At 39.5% G+C, this 27,804-nt stretch overlaps 1 protein-coding gene across 1 annotated transcript in view; it reads right to left on the bottom strand.

The window, feature by feature from the left end:
- The window catches only part of LOC124619731 (conserved oligomeric Golgi complex subunit 8), a 35,263-nt gene extending 8,201 nt beyond the window's left edge, over positions 1-27,062 (bottom strand). Inside the window, exons 1-5 of the mRNA XM_047146299.1 lie at positions 26,899-27,062; positions 19,664-19,735; positions 19,440-19,564; positions 18,742-19,017; positions 14,949-15,162 (exon numbers count right to left, since the gene is read on the bottom strand). Of these exons, the coding sequence (XP_047002255.1) occupies positions 14,949-15,162; positions 18,742-19,017; positions 19,440-19,564; positions 19,664-19,735; positions 26,899-26,953 (742 nt within the window). The 5' untranslated portion in view covers positions 26,954-27,062. The remainder of the gene's footprint in view (positions 1-14,948; positions 15,163-18,741; positions 19,018-19,439; positions 19,565-19,663; positions 19,736-26,898) is intronic.
- Between the last annotated feature and the right edge of the window lie 742 nt (positions 27,063-27,804).

The following is a 27,804-nucleotide window of genomic DNA, read 5'->3' as shown; positions in this document are numbered from 1 at the left end:
AATCAACTGACTGTGGATCCGATCTGGCCCAAGAGCTGTGTTGGGGTGAAGTGCAAGGGTGCTGAGAAGCTCCCACTCTGTAAATGGGGAGTTATAGGATTCACAGTGGCATGTAGTGAACAAGAATACCTATCCTTTCAACCAACATGTGATGGTGCAAACGGCTGGTGGGGGGTAATTCTCCGACACAGAGTCTTGAGCATAATGCTCAGCAAAGTGCACGGGAATTGCGTTTCTGTCAGTAGATAACATACCATTTATGTTAACGCTAGGGACACCTGCTGGGGTCTGGTATCCAAAAACACATCTGATCTTCGTCCAGACTTGGGAAGGTGTTGTATGGAAACCAATGGTCGAGTTGTACCTCTCCCAACACCCCGGTTTCCATCTTTTTATAAGCTTGCGAATGTGGGCACAGAGCCATTTAAAAGCAATTAGAAGCTCCAGGGAATGGTGCCACTTATACTGCTGAAGAGTCCGCCTACACTCTTTAATGGCCTCAGCAATTTCCGGCGAGCACCAAGGTACTGTCTTTTGCCAGGGGCACCCTAAGGAAGAAGGATTGTGTTTTCTGCCGCAGAAACGACTGTCCTGGTGACTCGTTCAACCATCACATCGATGTTACTGTGTGGGAAAGATTCAACGGTGATGGCAGAGGTGAAAGCTTCCTAGTCTGCCTTGTTTAAAGCCCATCTGGGTAGGTGTCCATGGGCATGATGCCAGAGGAGTGACAGGAAGATGAGGAAGTAGTCCCTACCACACAAGTCATCGTGGGCTCTCCAGTGGAGAGATGGGAGAAGTCCTGGGCTGCAAAGTGATAAATCAATGGCTGCATAAGTACCATGAGCCACACTGAAATATGTGGGGGCTCCAGTATTTAGGAGGCAGAGGTCAAGCTGAGACAGTAAATTTTTGACATCTGTACTTCGGCCAGTAAGCATGGCGCCACCCCACAAGAGGTTATGGATGCTAAAATCTCCCAAAAGTAGGAAAGGTTTAGGGAGTTGATGAATCAGTGCAGCCAGTACATTCAGGGGTACTGCACCATCTGGAGGAAGATATACGTTGCAGACAGTTATTTCTTGCGTTGTCCTTATCCTGACAGCAACAGCTTCAAGAGGAGTTTGATGGGACACAGGTTCACTACATAGTGAGTTCAAGACATAGACGCAAACTCCACCTTACACACTATTATATTCGCTGTCGTTTTTATAATATCCCCTATAGCCGAAGGGCAGGGGTCTGCAGAAAGCAGGTATAAGGCTTAACAGAATTTGCCGTAGCTCAGTGAGGTGGTGGAAGAAACTGCAGCAATTCCACTGAAGGATGACATTATCATGAGGCTGGGGCACAGCAAGATCTAGGTCCTCAGCGGATGCCAGAATTTCCACTTCACCCTCAGATGCAGAGCTCGTAGGTAGCGGTGGCATGGATGCCACCGCAATGTCTTGGTTCTTGGGGTTTTTTTTCTTTTTTGGTTTCTCTCACTGCTCCTTAGGCTGGGAGGGCTTCACTGATTCAGTCTCAGGGACTGAGGAGGACTGTGAAGCCCTACGACCAGATACCTGTGGGTGCTTCAGCCATTGGCAGGTGTCTGCTTTGTCACTGGTAGGAACCTGGGATGGGAGTGATCCAAGGGACCCCTTCCTAGTGAGAGGAGCCAAAGAAGACGTTTGCTTATCCAGCTGAGAAGTGGGGACTGATGTCCCCGATGGTTGGGGGAGTGTCACTCCCGAAGTAGATGGTGCAGGAGTGACAAGGATAGAAGTGCCCCCACCATCACAGGGCCAGGTGGAGTCTTACAGCTCTGAGAGCCAACTATACACAGCGGAACTGAAGATGCAAGACCTGTTCTCTTAGCAGCACATAAGTGGATGTCATACACAAAGGATCTTAAATTTCCTCTTAGCCGAATTGTAGGTCAGTCGGTCCACGGTCTTGTACTCCATGATTTTCCTTTCTTTCTGTAGAATCCTGCAGTCCGGTGAGCAAGGGGAATGGCGCTTTCCTAAGTTGACACAGATGGGAGGCGGGGCACATGGAGTATTGCGATGTGAAGAACATCCACAATCTCAACAGCTGACACTGGAAGTACAGTGAGAAGACAAATGACCAAAATTCCAGTACTTAAAGCACCACATCAGGGGAGGGATATATGGTTTCACATCACAGTGGTATACCATCACCTTGACCTTTTCAGGTAATGTGTCACCCTCGGAGGCCAAGATGAAGGCACCGGTGATAACGTGATTATCCCTCGGACCCCGATGGATGCGCTGGACGAAATGAACACCTCGTTGCTCTAAGTTGGTGCACAGCTCGTCTTCAGACTGCAAAAGAAGGTCCCTGTGAAATATAATACCATGGATCATATTTAAGCTCTTATGGGGTGTGATGGAAACAGAAACATACGACAGCTTGTCACAGGCGAGTAATGCCCGTGACTGGGCAGAGCATGCTACTTTTTATCAAGACTGACCCAGATTGCATTTTGGACAATCCTTCCACTTCCCCAAACTTGTCCTCTAAATGCTCCACAAAAAACTGAGGCTTCATTGACATGAAAGATTCTCCATCAGCTCTCATACATATACGGTACTGGGGCAAATACGGTTCGCTGCCATCCTTAGCCTGGCATTCCTCCCATGGTGTGACCAAGGAGGGCAATGATTGGGAGTCGTACTTCTTTGCATTAAAGTTAGGCCTTGACTGCTTAGAGACTGCTGCTATTGGGCCACCAGCAAGAGATGATGTACTACACTTCATAGCAAGTCATCCACTCTGATGCCACCCACTCCGACCAGGGGCCCTTCCCAAGGGCGCCACTCAGCCTCAACAAAGCAAAGCACCTGGCACAATGGCCATTGCCTGGAGTCCTGATGCATTACGGAGATGGGCATCTATTCCTTGGCATACGTGGGGAGTTCATGGTGCAGGCATCAGCAGAGCGACCCTGTGTAGTCAGGGGGTTATAACCAATAGGGTACATGGGTGTCTCACCAGAAAGGACTGGCTACCATGCTGGACATAAAGTGCAAAGAGGTCCACGATCAGCATCGGTGCAGAAGATGATACCACACAGCGGATGGAGGAAAAGGCACCCGAGAAGGTGTCCTCACTCAACAACCGGAGAATGAGCAGAACTGCAAATCCACGACAATGAAGATCTCAGTGCATGATGGACACGATGCACCGTGTAAGGCGCCCTTCCCCAATTGGCTCGCTCTTCAGAAAAATTTGGAAGAATGGAGGTCAAACCCCACAGGTGGCCATCACATAAAGCCTGAAACAAGTGAGACTCCTTTTAGTCACCTCTTATGACAGGCAGGAATACCTCGGGCCTATTCTAAGCCCAGAACCTGCAGGGGGATAAGTTCCACTGTAGAGCTAGCATACAGGTGTGAGTTTGAATCATTTTTGTATTAATTCCAATGCAATTTTGATAGCGTCCTTGAATACATTTCAATGCTTCACCTTCTAGATTTGGCCATTTTGCATTCAGTCCTCTATTTGCACATTTAGTCTTCCTTATTTTTTTCAGTTCCTCTTTACTAGCCTGCCAATCATGAACGGTTTTTTTCTGTTGGTGGAGGGCCAAAATGCTGCTCAGCTGCTCTGTTTCCATGTTCTTCTGCATATACTATTACTTTCAATTTATGGCCCGCATCGTATGAATACTTTTTATTTTCTTATGATTACAAAACTAGCTACTAACAAAAATATTGTATTGTTATCAATAACACCAATCACTTTCAATTCAAGTTCACTGGCACTGTAGACTACAATGACACACAGGTTTGTGATGGTGGGGCAGGAGGGAGACAGTGCTAGCAAGCCTGGGAATCCCCACAACTCTTGTTCATTGCACTGGTGCACTGCTGCTGCCAGTTGAATCCAGTGTTGCAAGATAGAGATCGGTTTCCTGCGGCATTGAATATACGGCCATTTTTAAGACTAGCAGAAATTTTAAATCAAACACTGGACATTTTTATATTAATTTAGTGTAAGATGAAACTGAATTTTGTAGACAGTTTTTCAAAGAAAACAGTCCGTCTTACAGTCCATAAAATACGGTATACATTGTATATGATCTATATTACCCCATTTCTGTCTTTCTAGAGGTCAAAAAATCTATAAAGGGTGATCAAAGAGAAACGAGCCAGAAGCATAATTACAGAAACCAGTACCTGTATGTTAGAAGTATTGACCCTGGCTGTTGAGACACTTGTCCCACTGTGACACAAGGTGGTGAATGACTGTCTCATAAAATTCCCAGGGCTGTGATGTTAATCAGTCCCGCATGTACAGCTGGATGTCGTGATCGTCCAAGGCGAATTATTTGCCCCTATGCTGACATTCTTCTTTTCTCTGCACCCTGTGGTATTGAAACATTTGTTGGAAGCTCATGCTGCCAAGTTAGTGATTTTATTCTGTGTCATCTTTGAGCAAGATGGCCCTCTTCTGATTCACTTCCTGCAGCATGGGACAACAGTGAATACCCAGTGCTACTCGCAAACCTTGACCACCCTCCATCGAGCGATCAAATCAAAACAATGAGGCAATCTCACCCGTGAGGTCATTGCTCCACGATAATGCAAAGCCTCATACGGCCAACACAGTCACAGCACTCCTGCGGAAATTCAAATGGAAGGTTCACGGCTACCCTCCATACAGTCCGGACCTCTCCCCCTGTGATTACGCCATTTTTGGCCCCCTTAAAAAGGATCTAAGGGGCAAACGATTCACCTCGGACGATGACGTCCAGCTTTACGTGCGGAACTAGTTAACATCACAACCCCAGTAATTTTATGAAACAGCCATTCACCGCCATGTGACACAGTGAGACAAGTGTCTCAACAGCCAGGGTCAATACTTCAACATATAGGTGCTGGTTTCTGTAATGATGCCTCCGGCTCATTTCTTTTTGACTGCCCCTTATATTTTTCTTAACTCTTGCTTCCTTTATCAAAGCCCAATGTCAGAACAGCTTCTCTGATGCTTTCACCTTTCCAGAAGCCAAACTGATCATCATCAAAGAGAAATTCATCCATCTTTTTCATTCTTCTGTATATTATTCTTGTCTGCATCTTGGACGCATGTGATGTTAAGCTGATTTTGTGAAAATTCTTGCATTTATCTGCCCTTGGTATCTTAGGGACTGGATGGATGGTTATTTTTCCAAATGTCTGATGGGTATTTCTTCCAGCTCATAGATTTTACATGCCAACTTGAACAGTCATTTGGTAGCCATGTCCCCCAATGATTTTAGAAATTACATAGCCATGTTACCTGTCATCTCCACTTAATCTGAAAATAAATCTTACACAGTTCGGTGAAACTGACTATTACTGGATCCCCTATGCCTTCCACATCAACTCCCATTTTGTCTTCTCTCATCTGACACGTATTCTTTCTACCAATCTGCTCTCTCCAGTGTGTTCATAGGGGAATTTCTGCTGCACTCTTAATGCTGACACACTTGCTTTTAATGTTAGCAAAGGTTGTTTTGACTACATATGCTGGATCAGTTCTTCCAAGAACTATTTCTTTTTCAGGGTGTGTACGTGGATGAGGAAAAAAAATTCCCGGATTTTTCCCAGAATTCCTGGTTAAAAGTACCCTTCCTCCCGGGTGAAAATACACTTTTTCCGTGTTAAGTGAGAGTATACTTTTCCTCGGAACTGTAAAAGTTATCAGTCCTTTGAATGATTATGGTTTTATACACTGGCGTAGAATTTCCCAGCACTTTAAAAGAAACTGAGGTAACAAAACACGTGTTGGGAAGATGTCTGACGTGCAGCAACATGTACACTGTATTTTCATATTATGAAAGTATAAATTCGAATTCCACCAAACACCGCATGTTACTTTCCGTTTCCAAAGTATTGAAATAGTGATTGAGATGCGCTTTTGTAAGCTACTCATAGCTAATGTCACGTAATCTCACCAGCCGATAACAGCGGATACTCAGAACATAGGACACGTGTTGTAGTCAGCCAATAGCAACATCACTGTTAAGTAGCGTGAACACACAAATAGGAAAAGTTAATGGTTTAAATTAAATACGTAGTTTGCCACATGGAAAGAAAAGCTTTCACATATAATGTTGCCCATTTTTGCACGTGTTACACTTTAAGATACATCACCCAAAAGTGCCAGTAAAATTTTTCAGGACATAAATGTCAGATCTTCTGGGCTCGAAATTATTCTAAATCATCGTACTCAAAGAGCTGATTTTTAAATGAGAGTCAAATGCTCTGTGATTTAAGAAATTCATCGTACATTATCACACATAGTTCATCTCGCATAAAAGGAAATTTAGTTTGAAAGTAAGTGTTTTCAAACCACCATTCGCAATATTTTCCCGCGACCTGTTAGAAATAGGTTTGTTTCAGCGGTTGCCAGAGAGCACCAGATAACCAGCATCACCGCGCTTGCGCAGCTATGCAGGAAGACCGTATGTTTGTACGTGTAAAACAGTAAAAGATCTTACATAATGCCATAAAAGAAACAAGACATTAGAGGATACTCCAAGAGCATGGGAATTTCGTGCACCATACTAAAATGCATAATTCAGCTGAAAGTGCACATTCTTATGTCCAGATTCGGATGCAAATTTTCTTGGAGTACCAGTACTGTATTATATCATGTTTGGATCTTTATTATGGCATAATGCCATACATGCTAGAAGATGAAAACGTGCACTTGAAATGCAGCGAATAGTTGTAACTGGCCAATAGTGTGGAATTAAACACTCCGTTTCAAATAAATTGGCTGGCTCAGAGGAAAAGATTAATTGAAGCCAAATTTCTGTAGCAAATCGACAAAAATAGCTTCATTGCTCTGCAAGACAATTAATGCTTTACTGTCAGAAAGGGGACATAAAATAAAATCTGAAACTAATAACATATTTTAGCCTTCCATAATTACGTAAATGTATTTTAATTGACTTGATAGCTTCCGGCCACAGAAATCCATTTTGTTTTCACGTGATGTGAGAGCAATAAACGAAAAGGAAACAGCAAACTCACTAAACTTAAACACGGGTCACGTGAGACTACCCACCTCCCCATTACAACTTAATATTGCTCTGTGGATCAGCCCCGGATCTACGGTATTTCCGAACCAGGGCAATACTAGATAGTGGTGCCCCTCCTCCCTAGAGCGTTTGAGGTAGGATGCCAAAAATTTTAAAAATCGACTTTTCAAAAATATGTCCATGTTGTAGCGCACATTTTTCTGAACAGTCTGATACGTACAATGTATGCGTTTGAGGAAATGTTTGGTCTTAAATGTGCTCAAGTGCATTGCCACGCCTCTTCACACAGCATTCTTCTATCGCACGTCACTGTATTTCGCTCTGTGGAACTCAAACGCGTAACATTTTCTAACAGATGCCATCAGACTGTATTCAGGACAGTGGCAATTAAAATGTCCTGTGATGCCTCTCCTGCTCCCAGTCAGCCGGTCTGACAACGTGCCCCTGTTTAAAAAAAAACTCTCAATAAATACTGGATGGGTTTATTTGTAACCGGGAAAACAGGAATTCTTCACAAAATTTGCACTCTTTATTGCCTATTAGTTAATAACTTTACGTTTTGTGTGACATAAAATTAAATATAGAATACATAAACCCAGTAAAGACAATAGACAAGCAAGACAGTACATATTTCTTCAATCTTTAAGTCCTAACATTGGTTTTCTCACTAACCTTAATACAGCTTTACATGCAGTGCTTTCCTTTTGGGAAAGAATCCATTAGCTCATCAAAGTTCGTTAAACGTTTTGCTACATGAAAAAAACAAATCTCGTTGGCTAATACTGAAAAAAGCTATTAATACCTATGAATAGTACCCAAGACTGGTGTGCTTTCTCGATTTGATTACGTGAATTTCATCACTGTCTGCTAGATAACACAAATTTGGTCTGCCTAATATTGCAGCAATTGTAACACACACTGCCACTGTTTTGGCGCAAATGGTCATTTTTATAACACGACAGAATATAATCACGGTGTACCAATATTAAATGCCTATCAGGCCTACTACAAGCAAAAAGTTTCATGTTAGAAAATAGTTTCACACTTCATTCATATGCTCTAGCTTCTGAAGCATGAGATCGAAAAGTAGTAGTACATTTTTTTTATATAAATTTGCAATCGTCATATTCTCCCATAATTTGTGTGATGTCCCCATTTCTTCTCCTTCCTCGTGCTAACAAACAATCTTGTCATCACCAATTCTCTACCTATTCCTGCCAGGGTTAAAACTTATTTTCTGGTTAACTTGACTAACCCTGCCACAATCACCGGTTTAGTTATCCCGCGTTTATTCTCCGGTTACACGTTATTACGTGTTCGTACCTGTTTTCCTTGCTACTCCCAGAATAGAACTTTAGCGGCTGCTAGCCAGAGACTGTACAACTGGCCCTTACCAGTGTAGCGTTCTGGAAAAAAAATTTCTGCCGAAATTTCATTTTCTTGGTTACACCGACAAGATAATACATAATCTTTCTTACCTGTTATTCAACAGGGATGAGTTTCAAAATCATATGAATAATTGATAGACCGATGTGCGCTGGTTGCTAGGCGCTTTGTGAAACAATGTTTTTTTTTCCTCCCCCCCAACAGAAATTCCTGCCTGGGGCAGATATCCCGGTTTGTCCCCCGACTCCTACATCCAGGCCTGTTGCATATGTGTGAATCTGACAGCTTAGGCGCGCCAGTAAATTTCTTTTCCAGGTAGCATCTGACTGCTTGCCGCTATTGCTTATACAGCTAACTGGCACACTTCTGAAGTTAGAAGTAGGAGAAGGTACTACTCATACGCGACTCAACTGTGCATGCGCTCGCTCACAACTGCTCAAATGAATCAAATGTAAACAGTTGTGACGTCACGCTCATCAGAGGCAATTTGTTGTTACGAAGCATTGCATAATCTACCTAAAGCTGTTGACACATTTTGCTGTTGGCAGATACTTGTGTGAGCACTTTGTTTTGTTGCTGTATATGGCGCATTTCCTTGGTAACTTAGTTTTATTTTAGTTTTTTTTTCTCTTTCATGTTTTATTGCTACAGTATTATTCTGCACTAGTGAGATACAGTAAAAAAAAATGAAATATTTATTCTGTCACTCAAGGTTTCTTCACAGATACCTTCCTTGTACCCATGTTTTTCTGTTTACAATCTGTGATTGGCATTTTTAGAGGTGCCCAGTCCTCTTCAACTGAACTGCCAACTATGATATCCATTACTGAAATATCTACAGCCTTACTGAATTTAAACAATCTCATCATTCCTCAGTACTTCAATATCATATTTCTTTCTACACTGCTTCCCTAGATGAATCAGTCTATTCTTCATCTTCATTAAATTGAGATATGAGCCTACATATGCTCCTGGGTATGCCTTACACTCTAGAATATGTTCCAAAGTCTCCTCTCTAGTGATGATGTAATCCAGCTGGAATCGCCCATATCCCCAGGCCTATTCCAAGTATATCTCTTCCTCTTGTGCTATTTGAACAGTGTATTTCCTATTATTCGCTCAAATTTATTGAAGAACTAAATAGTCTTTCTCCTGCCTCATGTCATTCCAAAATGCTGTCTTCTATTCCTTCCACTAAAACCACATTCTAATCCCCAATGATTATTAGATTATCATCTCCCCTGACATACTTAACTACCCATTCAATAGCCTCATATATTTTATCTTTTGCTTCAGGCTGTGCTTGTGATACTGACACGTATACGTATTCTATTGTTGTTGACTTTTGTTTGCAGTCAATTCTGCGGTAAACAACACTCTCACTGAACTGCTCACAGTAACTCACTCTCTGCCCTAGCTTCCTAGTCATAACAGATACTACTACAGTTACACCATATTCTGCTGCTGTTAATATTACCCTATATTTGTCTGACCACAAATCTTTACCTTCTTTCCATTTCACTTCTCTGACCTCCAATATATGTAGACTGAACTTTTCCATTTCCCTTTTCAGGTGTTGTAGCTTCCCTACCACATTCAGACTTCTGACACTCCATGCTCTGACTCATAGAATATTTTACTTTTGTTAGTTACTTATTGCCAACAGAGAGATCATCACAACACTTTTTCAATTACAGGCCAGATGTCCTGTGGACCACATTATATGTGATTCATGATTTCCTGTCAGAAAGGTCACAGTTTGTATTAAAACGCAGAAAGTCATTGAGTAAAACAGAAGTACTATCCGGTGTACCCCAAGGAAGTGTTATAGGCCCTCTACTGTTCCTGATCTATGACATAGGAGGCAATCTGAGTAGCCCCCTTAGATTGTTTGCAGATGATGCTGTCATTTACCATCTTGTAAGGTCATCAGATGACCAAAATGAATTGCAAAATGATTTAGATATGATATCTGTATGATGTGAAAAGTGGCAATTGACACTGAATAAAGAAAAGTATGAAGTTATTCACGTGAGTACTAAAAGAAATCCGCTAAGTTTCGATTATGCGATAAGTCACACAAACCTGAAAGCTGTAAATTCAACTAAATACTTAGGGATTACAATTACAAATAACCTAAATTGGAACGATCACATAGATAGTGTTGTGGGTAGAGCAAACCAAGGACTGTGATTCATTGGCAGAACACTTAAAAGGTGCAACAGGTCAACTAAAGATGCTGCTTACACCATGCTTGTCTGCCCTTTTCTGGAGTACTGCTGCTGCATCAGGTTGGAGTGACAGATGACATCAGAAAAGTTCAAAGAAGGGCAGCTCATTTTGTATTATCGCGAAATAGGGGAGATAGTGCCACAGACATGATATGTGAATTGGAGTGGCAATCATTAAAACAAAGGTGTTTTTCGTTGCGACGGAATCTTCTCATAAAATTTGAATCACCAGTTTTCCCTTCCAATTGCGAAAACATTTTGTTGGCACCAACTTACATAGGAGGAAATGATCATCATGATAAAATAAGAGAAATCAGGGCTCGCACAGAAAAATTTAAGTGCTCGTTTTCCCTAGTGCCATTCAAGAGTGGAACAGTAGAGAGACAGCTTGAAGATGATTCATGGAACCCTATACCAGGCACTTTATTGTAAATAACAGAGTAATCATGTAGAAGTAGATGTAGAAAGGGCACGGGGAAGTCTTCAATCTGTCTTTTATGCATTCAAAAGGTAGCTAGGTACGAATGCGATACTAATGCTGTCACAAAGTGAGTCACGAGGTGTTCCACAAGAACCAATGCATTCTTAGAAATATCTCCAAGAAGGGTGAGACTTGCAACAGTTATCGATCTCTGCTGACCCAGTATACTGCAGAACTTGGTCCACACCTGGGATGAAGAGGCATACACTCCCAAGGAGGAGGCATATTGTTCCCACTATTTCTCCTTACTGCATTTAATTAACTTGCAAACCTTTGCACAGGGCTGCTTAAAAGTGATGAGGATGGTCTGTCTAGGATATCAATTGAGTTGTTGCAGGGCCTTCTGACAATCCTGAATGGCTGTTGCAATGTTGCAATGTCTTTGGCCCACTACGGCATTGGTCTGCGGTGGAAGACGCACGCAGAAAGGGGAATATCTGTTCCAGTGGTGCAGGTGGTTATATTGGACATGTCTCCCACAAATTTGTTGATGCAATCTGACAGAGGGGGGGCGAAAGTGATGGCAGAGGCATACAACTGCAAGTTGGCTCTTTGAAGAGCCCAAACTAGGACATAAATGATCATACTTTTTTGGGGCTTCAAAATGACAAGAGGCCTTCAATTCTAGGATTTCTTGTTCCTTAATTAGGGTACCACACTTCAGGGATCCGAGAGGGTGGTTGCAACTGATACAGACAGGTTGCGGCTCATGTGGTGCATTTTCATGAACTGGCTGACCAATTTCTTCAAAAACTGGGTTTTACATACACAAGGAAGATATATACTTGAAGCATTGGCATCTACATTGGGGTTGAGAAATACGACTTCACATCACAGCAGTAAAAAATGATTTTGACTTTTTGGAAGCAAATTGCCCTAAAAAAAATGGATACCTTGCTTCTCCTAGAGTTTGGGCCTGAAGCTTTAAGTCTTTGTGAAAAATTAAACTATGTACCAGGTGGCAGGGGTAAAATACAGGGAGCGAAAGACTATTTACAATTTGTACAGAAACCAGATGGCCGTTATAAGAGTCGAGGGGCATGAAAGGGAAGCAGTGGTTGGGAAGGGAGTGAGACAGGGTTGTAGCCTCTCCCCGATGTTATTCAATCTGTATATTGAGCAAGCAGTAAAGGAAACAAAAGAAAAATTCGGAGTAGGTATTAAAATTCATGGAGAAGAAGTAAAAACTTTGAGGTTCGCAGATGACATTGTAATTCTGTCAGAGACAGCAAAGGACTTGGAAGAGCAGTTGAACGGAATGGACAGTGCCTTGAAAGGAGGATATAAGATGAACATCAACAAAAGCAAAACGAGGATAATGGAATGTAGTCAAATTAAATCGGGTGATCCTGAGGGAATTAGATTAGGAAATGAGACACTTAAAGTAGTAAAGGAGTTTTGCTATTTAGGGAGTAAAATAACTGATGATGGTCGAAGTAGAGAGGATATAAAATGTAGACTGGCAATGGCAAGGAAATCGTTTCTGAAGAAGAGAAATTTGTTAACATCGAGTATAGATTTAAGTGTCAGGAAGTCGTTTCTGAAAGTATTTGTATGGAGTGTAGCCATGTATGGAAGTGAAACATGGACGATAACTAGTTTGGACAAGAAGAGAATAGAAGCTTTCGAAATGTGGTGCTACAGAAGAATGCTGAAGATAAGGTGGGTAGATCACGTAACTAATGAGGAGGTATTGAATAGGATTGGGGAGAAGAGAAGTTTGTGGCACAACTTGACTAGAAGAAGGGATCGGTTGGTAGGACATGTTTTGAGGCATCAAGGGATCACAAATTTAGTATTGGAGGGCAGCGTGGAGGGTAAAAATCGTAGAGGGAGACCAAGAGATGAATACACTAAGCAGATTCAGAAGGATGTAGGTTGCAGTAAGTACTGGGAGATGAAGAAGCTTGCACAGGACAGAGTAGCATGGAGAGCTGCATCAAACCAGTCTCAGGACTGAAGACCACAACAACAACAACCATGTTTAGGCTGTTATTGTGACAGGGGCATAACTAAGTGTTTTTACATGAGAGTAATGTCCAGGACTGGATAGGATTCCTTGTTTTAATTAAGATGTAAATACTTCCAAATATGTTTGCAATATTCTCCACAAGCAGAGATAAAGGACGCTTCCTCTGTCTGGGTGCAAACTGGGAGCAGAGAGGAATAAGTTTCTGCAGCCCACTTGGTTTTGCTTTCCTCTCGAAGATGTGGCCATGAAGGTATAGTTCTCAGGGTTGGGACAATCTCCTCTGAAGAATTCTGGTATGGCTGCAGACACTGTTGGAGCTTTATGACCGCCGGCTAACAAGAGATCTTTTCAAGGTGCCAAACATCCACTATGATGGCACGTGCTCTGATTGAGGCCTCTCCCCATGAGTTCCTGCCGGTCAGAGTAATGGCCACTTGGCTTAACCCTAGCAATACCAACACATTTTCCATAAAGTGCATTATGAATGGGGAGGGGGGGGGGGGCAGGTACTTTATGCCAACCGTAAAAAAAGTTATAAAAAATTTGTTAGTTGTTCTTGACTTATATTAACAACATGTTTTTTAAAGAAGTACTGATGCATCAGTGAAGTCCAGAAACTGAGTATACAAGTCACATTCTTAGCAATATCAATACATTTTCAATAAAGTGTGTACCAAGCTCTATGACCACAAAAAGGCAAATTTCATTCCTTTTTGTTTACTTCCACTTACAATATCCTTTTTAAAGAGTTTCTATTGTGTAAATAAAATTGTCAACCTGAAAATATTGAACAACATTCATTGTGGAAAGTGACATCTACTACTTAAGACTTAAATTTTTGGTTCTGTTTAACTGAAAAATTTAAAAATTTATGGAATCGCAAAAGAATTCAGTAAAACAAAACACATCTTTTCAAAATTTTAGAGTGTAAAGGTGGATTTAAAATATGAGGGTTAACAACCGTTGGCCGGAGTGCTAGTGCCTCCAAATAGACAGACACCTACATCTCAGCATGTACTGGTACGTAACAACTTGGGCAGCATCAATAGTGCATTCGCATAACCAAATGGTTAGCACCATACAGGTACCTAGTAACCACCCCCATGGACTGGCTATATGCTGAGTATTCGGTGACCTTCCCCTTATGGCCCACATTTCTGTAATTTTGAAAAGGTGGAAGTCAAACTCAAGTATGGGATTGAACAAAAGTTCACCAAAATAAACAGTGCAAAATAAAGAAACAGTGTGGAAAAAGTGATAGTTGATAGCCCATGATCAAACTACACTGTTAGCAGGGTATCTATCCTAAGTGCGGAAGTAAGATAGCAGTAGAGGAAAGGAAGAAGTACTGCTGTAGTTTGGGGCTCCACACTCTCCAACACATACTCACAGAAAGAGTTGTGAGCCCACTGTGTGAGAGAAATGACTATGAGATGCTGTTTAACAGCACATTTTCTTTGAGTGAGATAATGAAGTGATTCAAGAACAAAGCACTTCCTTTATCACTATGTATTTTTAGTGAGAAACTACATGAAATGCAAATAATTTTATATACTATGATGCAATTCTGAAAAGTGAGTGAAACCAGTAATTGAACATTAAGTGGCTCCAGGAAAGATTTCTGACCAAGGTTTAGCTTCAGAGAAGATACTCGTGTTGTAAGTACATTACTCCATTTATACAATATGATGTTATTAAAGGACAGTACGCTCAAAAGTAGACTTGTATCAAAACAGTTTATGGAATGTAACACATGCAAAATTGCTTTCCCATATCTTTACTATCTAAGTAAAAAAGTTAATATTTCATGATTTATTTCCTCAAAAATTACCATATTACCATCATCTTTAGGTATGGAAGCAAGTAATCCTTGGAGCCATGAATCTCTTGCCTGCAGGAATTTCAACCTGAGTTCTGCTTCAGAAAAGATACCCATTCTTCGTAGGTAGCCAACCACAGCCAGACATCGTGGCAGTTGAAGGTCAGTACGCAACTGTGCAAGAAGTTGATGCAGCATAGCCAACCAGGCAGCTTCAACTTCCTTAACAATGCCCTATAAAACAGAGAGCAAATGGAGTGCATTTTACTGAAATGGAATACCTGTGTGTGTGTGTGTGTGTGTGTGTGTGTGTGTGTGTGTGTGTGTGCGTGTTTTGATATACAGTAATCTGTGGAGGAATTTTCTTTGAAACCCCAACTAGTAACCACCCTCTGCTGATGCACACTACTTGTATTTGGTGAGTAGTGATTTAGCTTGATACAGGTAGTTATATTCTGTGATGGATTTTTCACCAGTTTACAATGAAATTTGATGTGAATTTTCTGGTGTACTGAGACTGCAAACACTTTTATATATAACCTTTAATTTACTTAACAGTTCATAGTAATGAATACACTTCTATTGTTATAAAAATGGAAATGTAAATACTAGATTGAGTCCCTAAAAGAAGACCATTAAACAGAATTACATTCAGTACAGATGGATCACAATAATTAGAGATGAAGGTTATTTTAGTTTCTGTATTAATCAACACATTTTCACAGTGCCTTTTGTCCATTTGTCATGTCACGTAAGAAGTGTACCATATTAACTGAGGAAGTGTAGAAATATGTGAGAAGCTGTCAAGGTCTAAAATGTGAGAATAATAAAACTATTTAGTGACAGAGAACATGGTACAGACAGACAGAGGAGAAGAAAGAAAGCATGATTATGATGAAGATGATACAATCATAAAAAAATATAACAAAGCAAGAACAAGAATGTATTACTCTACCCAGAAGCATTAAGATGGAAGTATGTGGACATGTTGCAACGTAGCTCTTGAACAACTTGAGAAATTTGTACTAATCTTGGTATACACATGACTTGCTATTTAGAAAAATATATTACAGTACGAAGACCCAGTGGGGTGGAGGATGGAGGTGAGCCCTCTGACACAAAACAGTTTTGCACACAAACTTCCTATTTGTGAAAAAATCACCTGTAGAAATGGTGTGGAATGACAACAAATAAATAAATGCAAATCTGGAAATGCCTGAGCAATTTCAACTCCACTGTGAAAAAAGTCACTTGCAACAGTGGTCACAATGTTGGTCTATACAACATCACGACACAATCATATGCCTGGAAAAGTTTTATTGAAGAAACTGAAATAGCTGAAAATGAGAAGTATGACCAGCTGTGAAAGCAGTCATATCATAAACCAACTCAACTCTAATTTCTACACAGCATTTTATGCAGGTATGACCACCAACCAGCTGTCCCTCCAAATGAATAGCTGCAGCCAAACTGTGGCCACAAGCAGAATTCATCACCCAGTGGCATAACACACTGCTGTGCTTAAGATGTTAAATTTCAGTCAATCGGTGGTTCACTACAAGTGGCATCTGGGGGTGGGGAGTGCACGTGTGTGCTCTATAGCTCTGAAGACAGATCTGTCTGTAAGAAAGTTTTTCCGCCTTCTTTATGTTTCTATTGATCACTTGCAACATTTACAATATCCTCTCACAGTCAGATTAATTTACACTATGGATCTAGGAGTTGTGTTGTTGCCAAACACAACAAAATCGTAAACTGGTTAACTCTGACAGAACATAACAAACCCTACTCCAGCCACACTGCTCTGACCTGTGAAGCTCATCTGCCCCTACCTCTATTGCAGTTATCAGTACACTGCACTCCAACATGTAAATTCTGTCTAACTGAGTTTTGAACACAACCACACCTGGGGAGTTAAAATGCAACTACCAATAAACAAAATTAATTCTGGCAGAAATGAACTTTATCACAGAGCCTAGCGCCGTCAAATTAAGTGATAATACATTTGTCTTTACACCAAAACAAATTCAAAGATGGAACCTACCAGAATTCACAGAGCTTGTTCACACATGAGTGTGCATTTATCTGTGGTTCAAAGGCTACACATGAAACTTCACTCACTTTAAAAGTTGATGTTTCGTAAATACCACAACACTGCTAACCTATGTCGGCCAGGTGTAATTAATGATTTTTGCCACATGGGATTTCCACACCTCACCAGTATAATTTGAAAAGCCATAATTCTGTATTCTTCAAGTCAACAAATCCCATGTATTATGAGTTGTGACCAAATGGTCATTGGCAAAGCTAACACCACAACACTTCAGTAGCTAAAAGCTTGCCAATACTCCGTACCCACCTACCTTCGCCAGTGTCATACATGCCATACGGTTTGTTCATAAACTATTTATCTTTAAACATCAGCAGATTGTCACCAGTATAAATGCACTTCAAACACGTTATTAAAGTTCACTGCCCACAAGACTTTACTTTGATGACATTACTAGTACAGAATGTGCCTAAACAAAGCTTACTGTGAACACAAGATGGAGCAATACTTGCTGCAAATCCATCCCATTCAACTGTCAAGCTGTGTCTCTTCTAACAATGGTCTGTCTCTCCACTGCTCACGATTCTTGGTGGCAGTGATGTCAGATGCAACAGTTTGCCAAATATTACCAGTGCTTGCAATTACATAATTCTCTCTGGTTTACCTACATGGAGACTACATCTAAAGAATGCTTTAATAAATATGACTACTACTCTTTTGTAAGCCACAATAAAATGTATGGTGGACATTTTTTCCCTCTGTCAAGGTCTGCTGATGGACTAGTCCGCAGGGACGGAAGTGAAGTGGTGCCCATCCCCTAGAACTGCATCTCAACTTCCATGTTCAGTCCCTTCCCTGTACCCCTTTACCTGCTCCCAGCCAGGTCCTGCTGGCTTCACTTGCCATGATGATTGCTGGCAATATTGGGGGCTGCCATCCGCACCTGCCTCCAAACTTTCTATATAACCTACACATCCTGCAGCCCCACTGTTTCAATTCTGATAGGCTTTTTTAATTATAACTTAAATGCCTCCACTCTACATACTCTAATCCATATGCTGTTCTTAACATTCTTATTGTAACAAAACACTGCGCCATTTAACAGGTTTTCCCACTAACAACAATTCTTAATTATCATTCTTAAGGGCTTAAATTGTTAATTATTAGCTTCAGCATACACAGCACTATGACAACACACCACAAAGTCCCATACTCGGTGCCTAAATTGCTTATATTCCAACTGAAGAATGATACTGAGATGAGATGCATTCCATTAGTACAAATCTGCGCAAAGCCAATCCCCCCCCCCCCCTCCCCCTCACAAAAACACACACACACACACACACACACACACACACACACACACACACACACACACACGTACATATTAATGTCTGCAAACTGCAAATATAGTCAATTTAGGCATTATTCATGTGCTCCATAAGAAAATTTTGTATCTGTAAAGTGTGGAAAATGCTCAGTAGTGTTCAAAATGTTCAAATGTGTGTGAAATCTTATGAGACTTAACCGCTAAGGTCATCAGTCCCTAAGCTTACACACTACTTAACCTAAATTATCCTAAGGACAAACACACACACCCATGCCCGAGGGAGGACTTGAACCTCCACCGGAACCAGCTGCACAGTCTACGACTACAAATGCTTGGTAGTGAGGTTGTTAGTGTGGATAATAGAGATTGAAAGTGGTGCAATATTGTGTACAGTAAATATCTATATTCAACAGAGATTAAAAAATCTACTTACAGCAATGATTGGTATATGACCATGTTTTCTTCCAAGTCGTCTAACATATGCAGCTAGCTCTAGTGCCTCTTCATAACTGCCATTGCGTATGCAGGTTTCCATTAGTTGAGGCAGTTCCAACACTTCCAAGAGCTGAGCGTTCCTCGTTAAAGTCAGAGAGTTTAGGCGACGATGTGCATTAATATTGCTTGACTTCTGCCCAAATTCTTGGCACTTGTGGGAGAACTCTGGTAGCTTTGTTTTCAGTGCGTCCAGGTGATGTTCAACATGTCCAAACTGGAAATGTTCAATATCTGAGTTTTTAAATCAGAAATTAACAGAATCACTACTGCTCATGTGACATGGAGACTGCTGTCAGTGAGTTCCAGTAACATTTCTTAATCTTTTAACAGTGAAATATAACATGGGAAACTGTATAGGGGTATATTTCTAACAAATTTCCAAACCCTCATGAGAAAATGCTGCACATTTCTCTGTATTGTTTGTGATATACAAACAAATATAAAGCAGAAAATAAATTACGATAAAAAAATTATTTGGTGTACACACCATGGGAGACGGTGGTGAAGATGTGACTCCAAACTACTGGCAGCTGTTACAACTGGATTAGTAAGATGTCGGTAAAATGAGAAGGAGAATCTATGAATACAGATGTCAGTATATTAATGATTTATCTGAAACACATATGGAAAATATACCTGTTTGAATATTTCTCTGGAACATTCTGCAGTTTGAATAAAAGTTTTATAGTTAGAAAATGCAAGTTCTTGAGTTTGTTCCAGTACTGCAGATTTTTCCTCATTGAGACGCTCTGGTTCTTTGACTGAAAAAAAGGAAAAAAAATTACCAACATCAAAAAAAGCCCTGGCCAACATCTGCATCTGAATGGAAAAGTTATTTTAATAATTTTGGTAATACATACTCAACTGTTCGACATGAAATGAGCCAAGCTTGGATAGATACAAAACAACATCTGGATTCTCCTTCCAGTTATCTGAAACAATTGTATATATAAGTAATCTTGTTCCATGTGGGGGGAAAAAAACAACTGTAAGACAGCCATATGGAAGTGTGCACACATTATGTATAGTTTCTTTTCCATTTCATGTACATCATATTTATTAAAGAATAATTTTACATTAATTATTTGAATTCAGTATTTAATGAGGCTCAGTACTAGGTGTACTTAATACCCAGAACTATCCTACACATGAATTACCCTACCTTTGTTTACACTGGTGGACAGTTTTAAAAAGACCACAAGATACCGAGAGCCTAAAGTTAAAGCAATTACAGCCCTCAGTCACAAAATTTAAGTCTTTTGACCAAGTTTCAGCACTTCTATGAGTGCTTTAATCACAAATTAAATATTCAAATTGGTCTATAAGTACAGATTTATGGAATTTTTTTTATATAAAAGTGCAAGTACTGACTAACAGTAAAAGAAAGAAACAGTACTTACATGTCATGTATAAGATATGCTTGATATTTATCACGTAAGTAATGTAAAAAGAAAGTCCCATAAATTTGTATTTATGTTATATGCCATACAGAATATTTAATTTCTGATGAAGTCACTCATAGAAGTGTTGGAACCTGATAAAAAGACTTAAATTTTGTGTCTGAGGGCTGTAATTGCTTTAACTTTAATTTTTAAATGGTCATTGAACTACGAAGCCATGTTTAAAACTTTTTTACTGAGAGGCATTTAAATCATCTAAATATATTACGTATAACGCATTTACAAAGTAGGATAGGATGCAGTGAAGACAGGGCAGTAAATTGATCATGATCTAATCCAAGGAAGCACAAGAAGGAGAAATGAAAACAAAATAACTGTATCAGACAGAGCAAAGCATATGGAAGATTAGTTGAACAGAATGGATAGTGCCTTGAGAAAAGATTATGAAATATACATTAATAAGAATTAAACAATGGTAATGAAGTGTAGTTAATTTAAATCAGGGGATACTGACTGAGATAGATTAGGAAATGAGACACTAAAAGTAGCAGTAATATGACAGAGATTAAGCCTAAATAAAACGAAGGTTGGCACCAGCCAGAAAAGCTTTTCTGAAGAAGAGAAATATAAATTTAGGTGTAAGGAAATATCTGTCTGGAGTGTTGCCATATACGGAAATAAAATTTGGACACTAAATAGTATAGATTGGAAGATAATAGAACCATTTGAAATGTGGTGTTACAGAAGAATGCTGAAGATTAGATGGGTTCATCAAATAACCAATGAAGAGGCACAGAATGTAATCAGGGAGAAAAGATCTTTTCGCCAGACCTTAACTAAAAGAAGGGACTGTTTGTTAAGACACACCTGAAGCCCCGATGAATAATTAATTGTACTGAGCGAGGTGGCGCAGTGGTTAGATACTGGACTCGCATTCGGGAGGATGACAGTTCAATCCCGCGTCCGGCCATCCTGATTTAGGTTTTCCGTGATTTCCCTAAATCACTCCAAGCAAATGCCGGGATGGTTCCTCTGAAAGGGCACGGCCGACTTCCTTCCCCATCCTTCCCTAATCCGATGAGACCGATGACCACGCTGTCTGGTCTCCTTCCACAAACAACCAACCAACCAATAATTAATTTTGAAACACAGGAGGTAAAAATCATAGCAGGAGACCAGGGTTTAATTACAGCAAACAGGTTTAAATTAGCATAGCCTGCAATAGTTATTGAGATACTTCCACAAGACAGACAAGAGTGGAGAGCTGCAACAAAACATTCTTTTGATTAAAAATTGCAGTGACACACATTAAGCTATCACACGTTAGACATAATTAGTGAAGTCTCCCTGTACAGCTGGGGGGCTACAACAGCAAACTACAACTTGATGTGGACATTATAATGAGCAGCAGCTCTCTACAATTAGGTCACCAGTAACTAGCATTTGTTTTTGTGAAACCAAACATGTCTGCCTGTCAGAATTCATTTCACACCCAACTGATGGTGTATTACATTCAGACAATATTCTACTGTCATGCCATGTACATAACAGTCCATAGGGCAAACTTAGTGGTCAACAGATGATGAGAGCCTGTAGCCATATTACTGATTCACGTCAGAAAGTTAATTCCAATAGTCTCTTCAGTTTTGTGTCTCATGAGCGGTTAACTGACTACAACAACTCTTCTGGAGCATACTTGAATATTTATTAAGTGGTCTGCTGGTTATGCTGAGGCAATGGTCCACAGCCCCATTATTGAAAAGAAGTTGTGCAGTCTTTTGTAGATCCTATGGACTGGATTGTTTGGGGAAAAGAGACCAAACAACGAAGTCATCGGTCTCATCGAATTAGGGAAGGATGGGGAAGTAAGTCGGCCGTGCCCTTTCGAAGGAACCATCCCGGCATTTGGCTGGAGCGATTTAAGGAAATCACGGAAAACCTAAGTCAGGATGGCCGGATGCAGGATTGAACCGTCGTCCTCCCGAATGCGAGTCCAGTGTGCTAACCACTGCGCCACCTCGCTCGGTCAGTAGATCGTATGATATCCCTGATTCTTTGGATGTAGCCTACAACATTCTTAGTAAAATACACAGCTTTTCTGTAACAGAGGCTTCTTTTGTGTATTACATGCATCACCAGATGATTTTCTGTTTCACTGGTGCTGGCAATTTTTCCTTAGAATATAATTGCCCTACAGTGCTCTCCTAGTTCATATTTCACATTTTTAGTGTTTTTATACGAATGGAAGCTGGCATATACAGAACAGAAGTCCGCACTATGTTCTTTATTGGTATCACACTCCTTGCCAGAGGAACATATAGCATTTGTAGAGAAAAGCACATGAAATAACTGCAAGTGCCATACCAAAACTGTTAGACACAGTAATCCGCTGCAGACTGTTAACAAAAGGAATGAGCATACATAATAGGTTCCCAGATATGTGAGTGGCTCGAAAACTCCTTAGGTAATGGAACCCAGTGCACTGTCCTTAATGGGGAATGTTCACCAGAGATAGTGGTATCATCAGGGGTGCCCCATGGAAATGTGATATGACACCTATTGTTCTCTGTACACATAAATATCTGACAAACAGCATGAGCAACAATCTGAGGCTATTTGTTGAGGATGCTGTGGTGTACAGCAACGTGTCGTCATTGAGAGACTGTAGGAGGATACAAGATGATTTAGCAAACATTTTTGACTGGTGTGATGAACAGCAGCTTTCCCTACACATAGACAAATTTAAATTAACGCAGACGAGTAGGAAAAACAATCCTGTTAGGTGTGTGTGTGTGTGTGGATTTTGCTGCTTTTTGTTTAGTGATCTTCTTTATTCCTGAAGTATTTAAAATGTTGTTAGTTCCATTTGTAGATCGTGGCCAATTTACGGGACAACGACAATAACTGGAATATCAGCCTCCCTATACTGTTGATGTCTTAGGAGCATGTTAAATGTGGATTTCAGTATCAGCTGAATTAACAGGCTAAACCTTCAGCAAACTGACTGGTATTCTTTCCTCAGCCATAATGCACAACCACTTTGAATGTAGCATACACTCATCATCCCTCTCATCAAATGGTTCTCTATTACAAAGGCATATAGCTAAAGCATGGGACTGTATAATGGGATGACATTATTCCATATAAGCGTTTTTGGCTCTTGCATTTTTTTATCTCATTTATTTTAATCCCTTTGTGTCCTAGTTTTAACCAGAAAAACAACTCAGTAATATATCTTCTTTTCTATTTGATACATCTTTTAATAATTTTGGAAGCACAAGGCAGGTAAAAGAAATGTTGATGTTTAATGTAAATACTTAAGGATTGATAATTGGATGATTCTGCTTTTTGGTGAGTGCAGTTTCCTTTCATCCTCAAGTATTTAAATTCTACAAGAACATTCCTACAACATTAATTACTGATTAAGGCCTGTCAGAGCATACAATTTGAGAAGAAATTGTTAGTCACCCTTCTAATGAACTATTACGGCATGTGCCTATAGGGAGATAGGGAAATTACAGAATACCTAAATGAGAATAGTTGGATGAGGATTCAAGGGCCCTTTTCCGTTTGAATATGCACCAGTGTTTTTGCAAATATACCACTGTTATAAATCCAAAAGTGCACTGGGAATTGTGATACAAGATAAACTCCAGCAATTATCACACTGGATGTATTCTCAAGCCCTTAGTATCACAAGGAAAACTGGACTAAATCCAATAGACAATACAATTTTACAGTAAAACTCATAACAAGGGCAGTCAAGGTATCAACACACTTTTAAGTTTGACACATCTGAGACAATACCAAACGTCTTGAAAACTGCTGAAATGGCACTACAGTTCAAGAAGGGAGACAGAGAAAAATTTGATAATCATCATCCTGTAAGTCCTCTAGCACATGTGTGTGAGCTTCTGACTAAAGCCATTACCAACTGATTAACTCAATAACTTGATTTCTAACAATGTGCTGAACAACTAGGATTTTGCAAAGGTGTATCAACTGTTAACTTTATCAGATTATTCAACTTCTTGAAAAAACCCAAGAACGCAACATCAGATCTAGCAATGACTTTTGTAAAGTATTTGATTCAGTGGAAATGTGGGCAATCATGGAATCTATAATGAATGCCAGTGTCAAACAGAAATATGAAGTAACTTGATGTCTATTTGTTATTAAGCAACAATGAAAGTCAATGAAGAGCTCACAGCTGAGAACATCTCAGTAACTAAAGGAGTTCACTGAGAGGATAAGGTATTTTCAGAGTTGTCTATCCTAACTATTAAGATGTATCCCAACAATATGGGCTGGGATAGTGACGGGATCAAAACTGATGACCAGTCTCTGAATCACCTACAATTTGCTGACATCATCATGCTCATAAGTTAAGGCCTGACAATTATGATCCATAGACTGAAAGCTGCCTCTGTAGTTGGTTTGGAGATGCATGTAAAACAAACTAGGCCTATAGTTCAGTGTCCAAACATCCAACTGGTTAAAAGTGAGTATGTTGGCAATAAAATTCAGCAAGAGAAGGTCAACCAGAGCGAAGAAACTTAAAAAAGAATAAATTTGAGTTCAAGAGTGTTAAGAAAGTTTCATTTCATCCCAATCAACAAGGGTGACCCTACAAAAATATGTTAAGTATAATTCCTGTGTTCTACTACTAACAGCTTAAGATCTGGAAACACTGTCTCTGACAAAGATGAATGCTCATCAGTTACAGTGTGCACAAAGAGCAAAGGAGAGGCAGAAGCAGTGCATCAATCTCAGGTGCGAGATCAGGAATGATATCACTATAACAATATTGGTAACAGACATCCTTGAGAGAGATACCAACTTGAAATGGCAATGAGAAGGCCACTTAGTGAGACGAAGTCAGTGCAGATGGAGCAATAAGGTAGTCAAGTGCTGCGTCTTGCATCTTAGCGTGTTGCTTTTTTTGACCTGAGACAATTTTTTAAAGGGAATAATTTTTTTCTGATCAATGTGGCTTTTCACATAATTTTGGTATTCAACATCAAGGCAAGTACTGTAGTGGTCACAGAAAAAAGCACATGGCTCAATGGCTTATTGCAACACACAACTTACACTAAATTGAGTAATCATGATTGATATACTTCTAGTTTTCTTAACATATATTTGCCAAAGTCACTTGGGCTTCCTGAGGTGTTTTCTGTTTGTCCCAGCCTTAGACTCAGGTATGTTTTAGTACTACTGGCATCTCCCTCTGTCTCCCAACTTCTCATTTCCTACTATAAAATGACTATATTGACACCACATCAATTGAACCGCTGATGTAATGATGTTGAAATTATGAGGAATATTCAACACTAGATGTCAGCTTTCGCTAACAATGTAAGAAACATGCAACAAATGTCATGAAAACATGGTGACTATAACATCATAGGCAACAAGGAGTGATTTTTCAAATGGCCTAAGCTACAGATCAGCCTGCCACCACATCCATGATTTCTGGTTTCACACTGATTGGTTTCACCAAATAATAACCATACTGTGAAAATATGCACCAAAAGGTGATATCACAGCAACCATTAGCATTACTACGTCACTGATCAAACTTGATGGATAGTATTGAATATTCCTCTTGATCCTAATGTTATGTTATGTTATGTGAAGTCATCAAGTGCAAACAGGACAAAGAAATATTTTTCTTTAATATATATATATATATATATATATATATATATATATATATATATATATATATATATATATATATATATATATATATATATATGTGTGTGGGTGGTTACATGCTGACCTCTACTGTAGTCTGAGATCACACTTGGATTTAAAGTTGACACTTTGGTTGTGAGATCTTGGAATGGTATTTAAGCCATCAGTTAATCATTAAAAAGAAATTAATATGAGGGTAGTAAACATTACTAGATTCAAAAATCCGAAAATATTTTGCAAAAATTTTTGACACTATGATACTGAAAATGAAAAGGTATGGAAATAGACCTACTGTAGACTTTCAACTACATATAACATCAAAAAACTATGGCTATTATAAGTAACAGTACCTTGTAAATATGTGACATTTCAATGTTGCAACTACGACACTTAGCTGCTAAGTCAAATTTTTATAGTTTACAGTACAGTTTATAACATATGTCATCAGAACATCCATTCTTCACAAACTGTTAATTATAGAAGGGTTGAGTAAGATTTATATCTTAATTACTAGCAGACTGTATCACTGGGAAGAGAATCAGCTATTACTGATAGGCTTCATAATCACCACAGTCAAATTCTTATCTGGGTGTTCGGGAAATTAATTAAAAAAGAAATTCATGTGTGTCATACACGTTAGCATAAAATTCCTTACCCATGATACTGGAAATATATTAAGCTTTTGTAATCTAAAGTGAAGGAACGAATCGTGAATTTGAAGATAGGAAAATCAATGTAGAAAATCGTCTGACTCGCAACTCAGATTCTGAAGTGTGTTTATGGATCTCAGTAATTTATATTTACAATGACATCTGTTTATATCAAGAAATTACCGACAGCGTAATGCGTTTTCTGTTGCCGTACTTACATCAAGTTTCGGAATTACTGTTATAGATGTGTTTACAACAAAAGAAAATACACATGTTTGATGAAGTGTTTATAGTAAACCAAAGCAAAAAAATACAAAACACTGTTCTTAATAGTAATAAACACACCGGGTACTTCATTTGGAAATATCAGCTTTAGAACATTCTCTACTTCGATATCCATAATCCAATCAAATGCAAAACACTATTCAAAAAAATTTCATATGTTTGCCAACAGTTTGTTTACAAATCACGAACCACGACCCACGTCTCCAGCGATGTAGCAAGTTGTTGGTGTAATGTGACTGTCGACTTAAAGTCGATTATGTGATGTTACGAGAGTCAATGCACGTCCATGGCACAGTCGACTGACAGCTAAAATGCAGTTCCTTGTGTGAACTCCCAGTTTTTAGTGGTTATTTTTGTTATTCTTCATTTGTCCGTGGATCATTTCTTACAGTGATACTGGACACGTCATGTTTACATAAAGCTTACATACACATAGCGAAAATACAGTGGTATATATCAATTTATGTATGACTGCATTTATAATCTGACGGTTATGTATTTGCTGGTTTCAAAAAGACAGCAAATATACACAAATTTTATAGTATTTTTACAAAAAAATGTCATTAAAAGTACATTATACAAGGCATCAATGATAATATAGTTCATTTTTCTGTAAGTCCTTGGTCTTCACTCAGCACTGCCAAGAAAAATGGAGAAAAGTAGAGAACAGCAGCATCAGTGTTTTAACACGGAATACTATTTCGTGCATTTACATACTTGAAGTGATTCTAAACACCGTTTTACATTTGTTGCAGTTTCCCTTTGCAATGTATACTGACACACTATTTATTTTTTTATTTCAAGATATCCTTTAGCACTGTAAGCACAAATATTAATCACATGTCCTTTTAGTTTCCTTTTAAATAGAGACATAGTTTCCATCATCTTTATACATTGCGGTAAACTGTTGTACAGAATGCGTCCAGCATTTACAGATTCTTTGTCTGTTAATTTTAGCCTACTTCC

Source organism: Schistocerca americana, chromosome 6 (assembly GCF_021461395.2).
Source record: "Schistocerca americana isolate TAMUIC-IGC-003095 chromosome 6, iqSchAmer2.1, whole genome shotgun sequence".
NCBI lineage: Eukaryota > Metazoa > Arthropoda > Insecta > Orthoptera > Acrididae > Schistocerca > Schistocerca americana.
This window is presented reverse-complemented; position numbering and strand designations above follow the sequence as displayed.